Raw genomic sequence first — 10,213 nt, 5'->3', positions numbered from 1 at the left:
GAAATAAAACGATTTTTTAAAAATTATTATTATTACTTTATTTTTTGGTTTTTCAGTTTAATTATACTTAAAGTTCAGGGTAATCAACTGTTAAAAACAGACTCATTTTTTTCTCCAATAAATGGATGTTTTCAAAGTCAATGAATAATCGAAATTACAATTATTGACCCAAATAATTGAGATTATGATTTTTGCCAAAATCGAGCAGCCCTAATAAACATATTAACTATTCTTTATAAACGTTCAAATTAACATTTTTGTCATTTGGATTGTCTAAATGGTAATTTCAATATCTTATTATTATCCAAACCCCTTGAGACCAATGTGTCATTTTTGATAATGATATATATAAATAAAATGTATTGGATTTTAAACTCAGATTAAGAAATGTTCAGCACAATGTCAGTTTACAAACGACATCTTAACACAACTTCCTCAGATTTTCAGGAAGAGGTTTATGGTGTCATTTTGGCGGTCTGCCTTTTGTCATAACATCATATGGTGGAACAATATTTCTATCAGCACAACTTAAACAAATCTGTGTTCCCCTGTGTGCCCTCTCCTCAGAACTGAAGGGCTTGGGACCAGACTTTGTGTTTGGTTTTGTCCAATCAATGGACGGAGAGAGGGATCCTCGTAACCTGCTGTTAGCGTTCCAGATCGCCAAAGGCATCATCCTGCGAGGTTATGATCTAGGTAAGAGTGCTTCTTTCTCTGTATCTCTGTCTCTGGCCTTTCCTTCAACTGTGTTACGATCTACGATCACCAGGCTCCCTACGATACGATACTATCGCGATACTTAAGCCACGATACGATAGTATTGCGATTCTACGATATGCTAAGTATTGCGATATTGAAGTTAAGTTGTTTAATGGTGTGCTAAAGTAACGGCCCGTCCACACACAGGCATGAAAAAAATCTTGAAAAATCTTGATGCTGGGCGTGTCTGAAGCTTGGCAATTTTTTGCGACCAACAACCAATCACATGAATCTCCCGCCCCCGACATACAAAGCAATAGCAATGTTAAAACGAAGTAAACTGGATATAAACTCCCCAAACAGGCGAAAACCTACCAGTTTCACCCACTGTCTCTGCCACCTCCCTCCATGCCTGGTTCCTCCGGTTTGTATCCCGGTAAATAGTTCTGGTCGTAAAGAACCGGGTGATTCGCTACCGTAATTTCTCGTTTGGAATATGAGGAAATGAACTGCGGTCTGGCTCTCCCAGCTTGCACGCGGTTTGATTGGCTAGCGCTTGTACTGGCAGATTTGCATAAACGGGATTTGATTGGCTGACGCTTCCAGCTCAGCTTCAAAAGTTGAGCAATGCTCCTGAAAATCCTGTACATCCTGTAAATCTTCGCTTCGCTTCCCCACAATGCAGTTCGGCGAAAAGCGAGGCAAAGTGACGTCACTCCCATTCAAAGTCAATGGGCAGAGAAGCGTTGGAAGCGTTGGAAGATTTTTTTAAAGCTGCTGTGTGGACGTACAGTTAGCAGATTCAGGCAGTAGGCGTATAGATTCACCCTTAAAGTATTAGCTTACAGAACACTACAGCTGACAGAGAAGAGATAACATCTGATCCTTTTACAACAAACACTCTTGCGTGTGATCCCCAATGTTTAAAATGTAAAAGTGATCAGATTACGTCTTTTTTGATGTAACTGTAAGGGATTACCTTGTATTGTATCCTGGTAGTAATCCAGTTACTTTTTTTTTTACATCTATTCATGTATTTTCTCTCCCTTGTTTCAGTCACCCTGTTTAATTGTTCTGTGGGACGGTCCGACTGCAGCCGGTGTAGAACAGCCGACCCGAAGTACGGCTGTGTGTGGTGCGGGGGGGCCACCGGCTCTCACTGCGTGTTCCAGGACTCCTGCAGCGACAACGTCAAACACTCCTGCCCTGCTCCCGTCATTCACTTCGTAAGCACTTTTTTGGAGAGCGAAAGTAGGAACAATGAGTGAAGGGGGAAAACAAATGAATTCTGTAAGATTTTATTTAATTATTGTCACTGTCGTGGAAAAAAGCAAGCACAATGCCATCTCATCCTGACTGTGGGATGTGGGCGTTGTGTTACCTCCACATTAGACTATTGCCAACTGCCATGCAAATTAGGAAAAAACTGACAATAACCAGCAAAACAAGAAAAGCAATGCACTGCTGCTGACGGGGGGCAAGACAGCAGCAAGTTAACAAATGCTGTTTTAGTTTAATACATTCATTCAAATCAAACACTATTTGGTTTACATATGAAGGTGTCCACCTGCTGCATTTAAAACAAAGACATTCATAAATAATGAAAAATGAAAGAAGCCTAGATGAAAATCAAGGCAGTTCCTCTACCTATAATACAGTATAGTGCTTTGTTTTGAAATGCGTTGTCACATTGTTATCCTGCTAGTAATCACACAGCTCCATATAATGTATTGAACCATGTGCTAAATAGTACATCCCTACTAGATGTCATGCTACCATGTGATGTCAAAACAAGACGACATAGACAGGATATGAATTCCCTCTGTTTGCTCCCGTTGTGTTCCAGTTGGACCCGGTGTCCGGTCCCGTAGAGGGGGGCACGGTAGTGACAATTTCAGGCTCTAACCTGGGCCAGAGGGCTGAAGACATCCAGAACTCGGTCACCGTGGCGGGGGTCCCCTGCAGCGTCATCAGCAGCAGATATGAAGTCTCCTCCAGGCAAGTGGAGACTTAACCCGATCATAATCTGAAGCTAAAGCTTCTCCAGCTCTTTCTAACCATGACAACTACATGTCCATGACAACTACATGTCCTCACCTTGTAGGATAGTGTGTGAGACCACCAGCAGTGGAGGGGAGAAGAGCGGCCTGGCCTCGGTCAAAGTGAGGGGGGGGGGACTCGGACTCTCTGCTCAGATCTTCAGATTCCAGGTAAAGAAAGATTGAAGAAAAAAAGTGTGCATGCAAGTGTCTGTATCATTTCCGTATGTTTGGATTCACACTTAATTTAGCGAAGCTTGTCCTCACAGCGCAAATCAAATCAAACTTTATTTATATGCGCTTTTCATACACAAAAGGTGACATGAAGCATTTCACAAACCAAAGAAATACAAATAAATAAAAACAGTACTACTTCCAGGTAAATATAACAAACGACTTTGTGATTGATGAAAAACACTTAAATCCAAAAAAAGTCAATAAACAAAGGACTGAATACAAAAACTAGAAGAAAATAATACAATAAGATAATACAATAAAACAATTGTTTTAATTCAAATTAAATTAAAAATTAAATCATCATACAGTAAATACAATTCAATTAAAAGCCAAAATCAAAGGGTTGGTCACATCATTGATCTTGAAGAACTGAGGGTTCTACTGGGTTCATAAGCTAAAAGCAGAGAGGTTTTATTATTATTCATCTTGGGGGTTTAGGTTTCATGACAGTAGCACCATTTTAAAGTGAAAGATTATTTATTTTTATGAACAAATATACTGTACTGTATAACTGTAACTGAACTAAAGGAAGCATGCTCTAAGAGTCCACCATTGTAGCTGTTACATGTGTTTGTTTCCATGAAAAATAAAGATTATTTCTGATGAATTAAGTAAAGACAGCTCTCTCATACAGTATCTCTTGGTAATAACGCTTCACTTGAAATGTGGCGTCGTAAATGTAAGTGGCCCTGTGATGTAATAAAGTGCCTTATTTACATTGCAGTAAAAGGACTACCGGTGTTAATTAATTAGCCCAAGTGACAGGCTAATTAATTATACAATCTGGCTGTGAGGCAGCCCTCCAGTGTTTCCCAGAATGCCCCTGTGTCCATTTTATCTCTCCAATAAATCACCCGCTCATTATTGATTACACCTTTTTATCCTGTCTCTCACTTTCTTCCCTTTTATCTTTCTCATTCATCTCCTCTCCATCACCAGGATCCTGTTCTGAGCAGCATCTCCCCCCAGAGAGGGCCCAAAGCGGGGGGCTCCTCCTTCACCATCAGGGGCCGGAGCCTGAGGACGGGACACACCAGGGATGTCAAAGTCTTCATCGGAGGGGTTCTATGTGTGGAGTAAGTGTTGCTAATAGTTCAGGAGTCCTAAACCTGGAAATTAGTCCGCATTTTAGCACTTTATCAATCCTGTTAAAGTCTTATTTATTTTTGTATGAGTTATGAAAACATATCTATGGTTAGACACGTTCTTTTCTTGGTTTTACGACATAACGTATGTCAGTAAACACCTTGATGCATCATAAAAATGTTGGTGGCTAAATACAAAATGTTTTTTAATTATAATGTTATCCACACAGGTACACATATAGAGTCAAAGAACAAAACAATATTTAAAATATATATAGATATATATATACATAAAGAAAGACATCAAGTATTTATCAAATACAAATTTGGTTTCTATTGCTTTTTTATTTCTAATATTTTTTGTAGTTGTGCCATATTGTTGTAATTCTAAGTTAAAATGGGCACAATTTGGTTAAGAGTGAGTCAATGTCTTCTTGTGAATGTGAAATGTTCCCTAAAACCAAATTAGTTTATGAGCAGACTTTAGCTTAGCAGTGTTTATATAATTATAAAAGTGGTGTTAATATGTGGAGATTATCCTGCTGAACAAAATGTGTAGGTATAATAAACATGTGTTTGCCACAGATCTTATTTTCTGCAATATCCCAAAAACTCAATCGAATAGTCCAATTGAGTTTTTGTTTAAGGAGCCGTTGCAAAATAGTGCACCTGTGCACTGTGACGACTATTATAAACATACTTTGTGTAAGTGACTGGAAAGTGGGTCATAATGTGTGTTTCTGTTCAGGCCGAACATCCAGGAGGATCACATCAGCTGTCTGACCAAAGGCAGCAACAGAACTGGGGGACATGGCATCATCGTGCGGTTTGGAGGCACGGAGCGCCACCTGCAGGGTCTGGTGTATCAGTACACCCCCAACCCCAACATCTCCATGGCTTCACCCTCTAAAAGCTTTCTCAGGTGCTCATCAGTGTAAACAGAGCAATCTCAAATGAATATATATTCTGCTCATGTTATGGCATTCAATTTTGGGGTTTTTAAAACGTTTTTTTGTATAATTTAGATTATATATCGTCCAAGACAAATATTACAAGACAAATATGGTTCAATAAAAATGCTTACGCTCCAAAAATGTAAGTAGGGAACTGTCATTATTGTTATTTATTTTAGATCTTAACTTGAATGTAATGAAGAAACGATTCTAATGTTATTTTGTTCTTTCCCTCTGCAGTGGAGGGCGTATCATCAGAGTCTCCGGACACAATCTGGATGTGGTCCAGGAGCCCAAGATGAGGGTTACCCTCAGTCCTCCTGACACCCTGCCCCCCAGGAGGAGAAGGAGCGTCAGAGGGAGGGGTGGAAGGAGTCTGAGCAGAGGACGGGATCACCGGGGGAGCATGAAGAGATGGAGGAGGATCGTCCCAGAGGCAGAGTGCCCCGAGGGAACGCTCTGTCACGTCAAACAGGTACGCTCCACACAGAGAGAGAAATGAACTCCTCTTCTAAATATGTGCATTTTGTGTTATTTTATTGTCTCTCTTAAGAATCCAACAGGTTGCTGCTCCACATTCTGTCTTTCAGAGGATGTAGTAGGCTCATTTGATACAGATCCCAAATGAAACAAAAGACCCCTCAGGAATCCATGTGCCAATAATGTCATGCTTCTTTGTCTGCAACAAGGCCACCAAAAAGAAATAGACGGACAGCTCGAAGAAAAAACTAGCATTGCCATCCTCACAGGGCTCCTTGACCTTTCGTGGCACGATATGTGAAGGAACATTTTTTATATCAATACCAATAAGAATTCCCTACAAACACGCTATAGTTATGCTCATCCGATGCATCCTGGGGCAGAAATCCTGCATGTTTGCAAACAGCAAAAATATGTCCTTTCAGTTATTCATCAAATGTTTTCAGAATCTTGTCTTTGAACAGTCTTGGAAAATGAAATGCATTATGACTGGTACATCTGGGGCTCTATTGATCTATTGAGACTAATTGTTATCATGTGTAATGATGTTAGTCCCCATAGTAGCTGCCTGTATAAGGGAGGGCATTTCAGGAAATATAAGTGATAAACGTATTTGTGTTTCTTTTCCTCCAGTATGAGTCTGGCTGCACGGTGAACGGCTCCGCCCTCATCCTGTGTCCGACTCCTGCCGTGGGCCCAGAGGCCCGGAGGGCCAGGGTCAAAGTCCAATTCCTGTTGGACAGCCTCCATTTTGACTTCAGCGCCGTCGGGGGCGAGGCCTTCAGCTACGAGCCCAACCCGAGGCTCTACCTGCTGAGCCAGAACGACCCCAGCAAGCCGTACCACCACAAACCGGGCAGCATCATCTCCGTGGAGGTAGGGGCCAACGGCAAACTGACCAATGAAACACTGACATTCCCTACAAACATAATCATGGTGGTCAAACTCTGTCATGAATCCTGGATTCTGTGTCTTTTTTCAATCAAGGGAGAGAACCTGGATCTGGCCATCTACAAGCATGAGGTGGAGGCTCGGATCGGGGCGGGGGTGTGTTCCGTGAAGACCCTGACCCACAACCACCTGTACTGTGAACCGCCGACTCAGCAGCCCTCACTCACTGCCGGGAAGATGCAGGACAGCATGGAGAGTCTGCCCGAGTTCACAGTGAGAACATTTGACTGTACATTTGGAATTTCAATGTTCGTTTACATTCAGAATGACCCAGACATTCTGTCCCTGTGTTTTTCAGGTGAGAATGGGCAACCTGAACTTCTCTCTGGGCAGAGTGCAGTACGACAGCCAGGCCCAGTCCACGTTTCCTCTGGAGGCCCAGGTGGGGGTCGGGGTGGGGGCCTCCATCGTGGCCCTCATCGTTCTCATTATAGTCCTCATATACAGGTGAACACAGACCACACTTCACTTAAACTGATTTACCTCAAAGTCTTTTACTATACTTTTCTTATTCTTTTTTACTAAAGCCTAATGACACAACTTAGGGGACAACAGCAATTCATTCTTATTAATAGTATTCCCACTAGAGAACATTTGTTTTTGTTTTTATACAGCATTACTCAAATAATAGATACACACTTTTTGGCCATCTTTCAAAGTGTTTTGTCTACATGTTTCAGGGAGGAACATGTGTTATTTTAAACTAACTTTCTCACCTGTTCTGAAGTCATGAACAAAAAAAAATGTATCCGTTTGTTTTCTTCTGCCATGCCTCTCAGGGCTTCCGCACATCTTCTGCTAACACAGTGCTACTTTATTTCTCTACCTAAATGTTATCGGCCTTGTTTTTGTTCATCAGGAGGAAGAGCAAGCAGGCCATGAGGGACTATAAGAAGGTTCAGATCCAGCTGGAGAACCTGGAGACCAGTGTGAGGGACCGCTGTAAGAAGGAGTTCACAGGTACCAACCAAAACATCTTACTTTAGAAAATAACATCAGCTTTTTGCGTAATCATTGCTGTGAATGCTCCATAGTTAGCCGTCTGTAGTCACTTGACAGATGTTTCGGTGTCACCATAAAAGAAAATTATACATTTCAAAATGTTATAAAAAATATTTAAAACATGCAATATAGAGGCCTTCAATGGAGGAAATGGTAATAAAGTGCACATAGCAACAGTATGTTAGTGTGCAACTTTACCCCCCCATATTATAATTATTATCATTATTCATATTATTATTATTATTATTATGAATAGCCTACTTTGCCCACTTTAGGATAAATATTCAATGTTTACAGTTTATTTTTTAGAGGTAGTTTTTTCAATTATTCTGTCCTTTTTGTTTTATAACATATTGATGTAAAATATATTATATATTTTTTTTAATCCATATTGTCAATTCTTGATTTTATATATATATATATATGAACTTGGTTTCATACCTATTGGGGCTGTTGTTGTTTTTTTAACTATCATTTATTTATTTATGCTTTATGTTTTTTTTATGTTAAGCTTACGATATGGCATGTTTCTAAGTTTGGTTTTACATATACTGCTCTTACATATTGATTTTTAGCAGAGTAAATGTTGGGACAAAACAAGTCAGTGTTTTATAAGAACAGAGCCTGGTTTTGTAGTTTCATTCCTTCCATTAATTGTAAACATAGCGACAAGATAAAAAATAAGGTCATAAGGTACACAAACTAAGGCTTTTCTTGCCCTCCCCTCCTCCAGACCTGATGACGGAGATGATGGACATGTCCAGTGATCTGGTGGGCTCTGGGATTCCCTTCCTGGACTACCGGGCATACGCAGAGCGCATTTTCTTCCCCGGCCACCAGGAGTCACCCCTGAGACGAGATCTGGACGTCCCGGAGAGTCGGAGGCAGACGGTGGAGCAAGGGCTGGTGCAGCTGTCCAACCTGCTCAACAGCAAACTCTTCCTCACCAAGGTCACACAGCAGGGCTATGTTTTCATATTCAGAGCAGGTTTTTGGATAAACAGTTTTCTTAAGGGTGGGCACCACATTACAGGAATCCTTTGTTATTGGGGAAGATGCTCATATCAATATTCCCGTGCTTTCTTTCATAAATAAGGAAAAATGATCGTCTTCCCCCGTAAAGTTGAATGGGATTGTATTTGTTTCTAAACTTGTTTTCCAAAACATTACTTTTCCCAATAACATAAAAAAAAGTCTGGTATGAAAAATAAAGAACCTCCCAAAACCTTTTTTCTTTCCACCTGGTAAAACTTTTTTCAGCCTTTAAAATATAGACCACGCATTTTGTTCAGAATCTGGATAGGGTTCATCGCCAAGTAGGTTCACAAACACAAGGATTTGTTTGTGCAAACATAAACACAGTAAGAGGACAAATAAATAAAAAATATGAACAGTAAAATATGTGCACTCTACCAGAATTTCACTTTGTTTGTTTTTACTCCCTCCAGTTTATTCACACTCTGGAGGTCCAGCGGACGTTCTCCCCCAGGGACCGGGCCTACGTGGCCTCTCTGCTGACGGTGGCCCTGCATGGTAAACTGGAGTACTTCACCGACATCCTGAAGACGCTGCTCAACGACCTGGTGGAACAGTATGTGGCCAAGAACCCCAAACTGATGCTCAGGAGGTAAGGCTGGAGTAGGTGTCTTTATAAATGTATCTTTATAACTTTTAACTTATTTCATCTATAAATGATTTGCTCACTTTTTCTATTCCAGAACGGAATCTGTGGTGGAGAAGCTTTTGACAAACTGGATGTCCATCTGCCTCTTTACCTTTCTGAGGGTATGTTGTCAGGATGCACACTGAATCACTCAAAGTTCAATTCTGTGTTAATAATTTGTTGACCGTTATGCTTGGCCAGGAATCAGCCGGGGAGTCCTTCTACATGCTGTTTAGAGCCATAAAGCACCAGGTGGACAAGGGCCCTGTGGACGCTGTGACGGGGAAAGCAAAGTACACACTGAACGACAACAGGCTGCTGCGAGAGGACGTGGAGTACAAAACGCTGGTAAGAAAAACACAAATACAACAGAACATAAACACTGGCCTGCTGAAAATGTTAACAATGTCAGAGGCATGACAATCGAGTGGTGCTGTGTAATGTAGGGCTGCAACAACGAATCGATAAAAATCGATTGCTAAAAAAGTTGGCAACAAATTCAGTTATCGATTTGTTTGGTCTATGTTGTTACTCTCTGTTTACGGAGCTGGCTACGTCACAAAAAAAAAACTGACATTCGAAAAATGGCGGAGGTTTAGATAAGCACGGTCCGACTCAAATCTTCAACAACGTGGGAGCACTGGAAACAACAGTAAAAAGTGTGTTACCTGCAAACTGTGTGAAATCGAACTTGCATGGCTCGGGAGCACCACAGTGATAAGGGAACATCTCAAACGTATAAAGAAAAACACCCGATCAAGATCCCTCCGCTTCGCGTCGGTCTCTGTGATCATACTGTCGGTGTTTTTTTTCCAATAATGACCGGCTCGCTGCACATTATCCGGGTTATTACACGGCCAAATACTGAACAAACTAACGACTAACTTGACTTATTTTAACTTATTTAAACTATGCCAATTTATGGATTCAGCTGTTTCAAAGTGTTTGCAAATTTGAAGAAAATAGTTTGGGTTTGTTTGCTGTATGTATGTGTGTGTGTGTGTGTGTGTGTGTGTGTGTGTGTGTGTGTGTGTGTGTGTGTGTGTGTGTGTGTGTGTGTGTGTGTGTGTGTGGGTGTGTGTGTGTGTGTGTGTGTGTGTGTGT

The 10,213-nt window shown here is 41.0% G+C and overlaps 1 protein-coding gene and 1 long non-coding RNA gene across 3 annotated transcripts in view; one reads left to right on the top strand and one right to left on the bottom strand.

Annotated features, from left to right (window-relative positions):
- LOC104964783 (uncharacterized) overlaps positions 1-853 on the bottom strand; it is a 12,634-nt gene extending 11,781 nt beyond the window's left edge. The window contains exon 1 of the long non-coding RNA XR_800470.1: positions 767-853. This is a non-coding gene — a long non-coding RNA (uncharacterized lncRNA). The remainder of the gene's footprint in view (positions 1-766) is intronic.
- plxnb1a (plexin b1a) overlaps positions 1-10,213 on the top strand; it is an 89,174-nt gene that overhangs the window by 66,823 nt on the left and 12,138 nt on the right. For both annotated transcript variants that reach the window (XM_010793653.1, XM_010793652.1), the window contains 14 exons: positions 1,756-1,925; positions 2,546-2,697; positions 2,804-2,909; positions 3,915-4,051; positions 4,809-4,982; positions 5,254-5,488; positions 6,127-6,369; positions 6,481-6,657; positions 6,743-6,891; positions 7,304-7,404; positions 8,180-8,397; positions 8,895-9,073; positions 9,165-9,231; positions 9,311-9,457. In XM_010793653.1, coding sequence (XP_010791955.1) covers positions 1,756-1,925; positions 2,546-2,697; positions 2,804-2,909; positions 3,915-4,051; positions 4,809-4,982; positions 5,254-5,488; positions 6,127-6,369; positions 6,481-6,657; positions 6,743-6,891; positions 7,304-7,404; positions 8,180-8,397; positions 8,895-9,073; positions 9,165-9,231; positions 9,311-9,457 — 2,255 coding nt within the window. The remainder of the gene's footprint in view (positions 1-1,755; positions 1,926-2,545; positions 2,698-2,803; positions 2,910-3,914; positions 4,052-4,808; positions 4,983-5,253; positions 5,489-6,126; positions 6,370-6,480; positions 6,658-6,742; positions 6,892-7,303; positions 7,405-8,179; positions 8,398-8,894; positions 9,074-9,164; positions 9,232-9,310; positions 9,458-10,213) is intronic.

This window comes from Notothenia coriiceps, unplaced genomic scaffold, assembly GCF_000735185.1.
Source record: "Notothenia coriiceps isolate Sejong01 unplaced genomic scaffold, NC01 NC01_scaffold00037244, whole genome shotgun sequence".
Classification (NCBI taxonomy): domain Eukaryota; kingdom Metazoa; phylum Chordata; class Actinopteri; order Perciformes; family Nototheniidae; genus Notothenia; species Notothenia coriiceps.
This window is presented reverse-complemented; position numbering and strand designations above follow the sequence as displayed.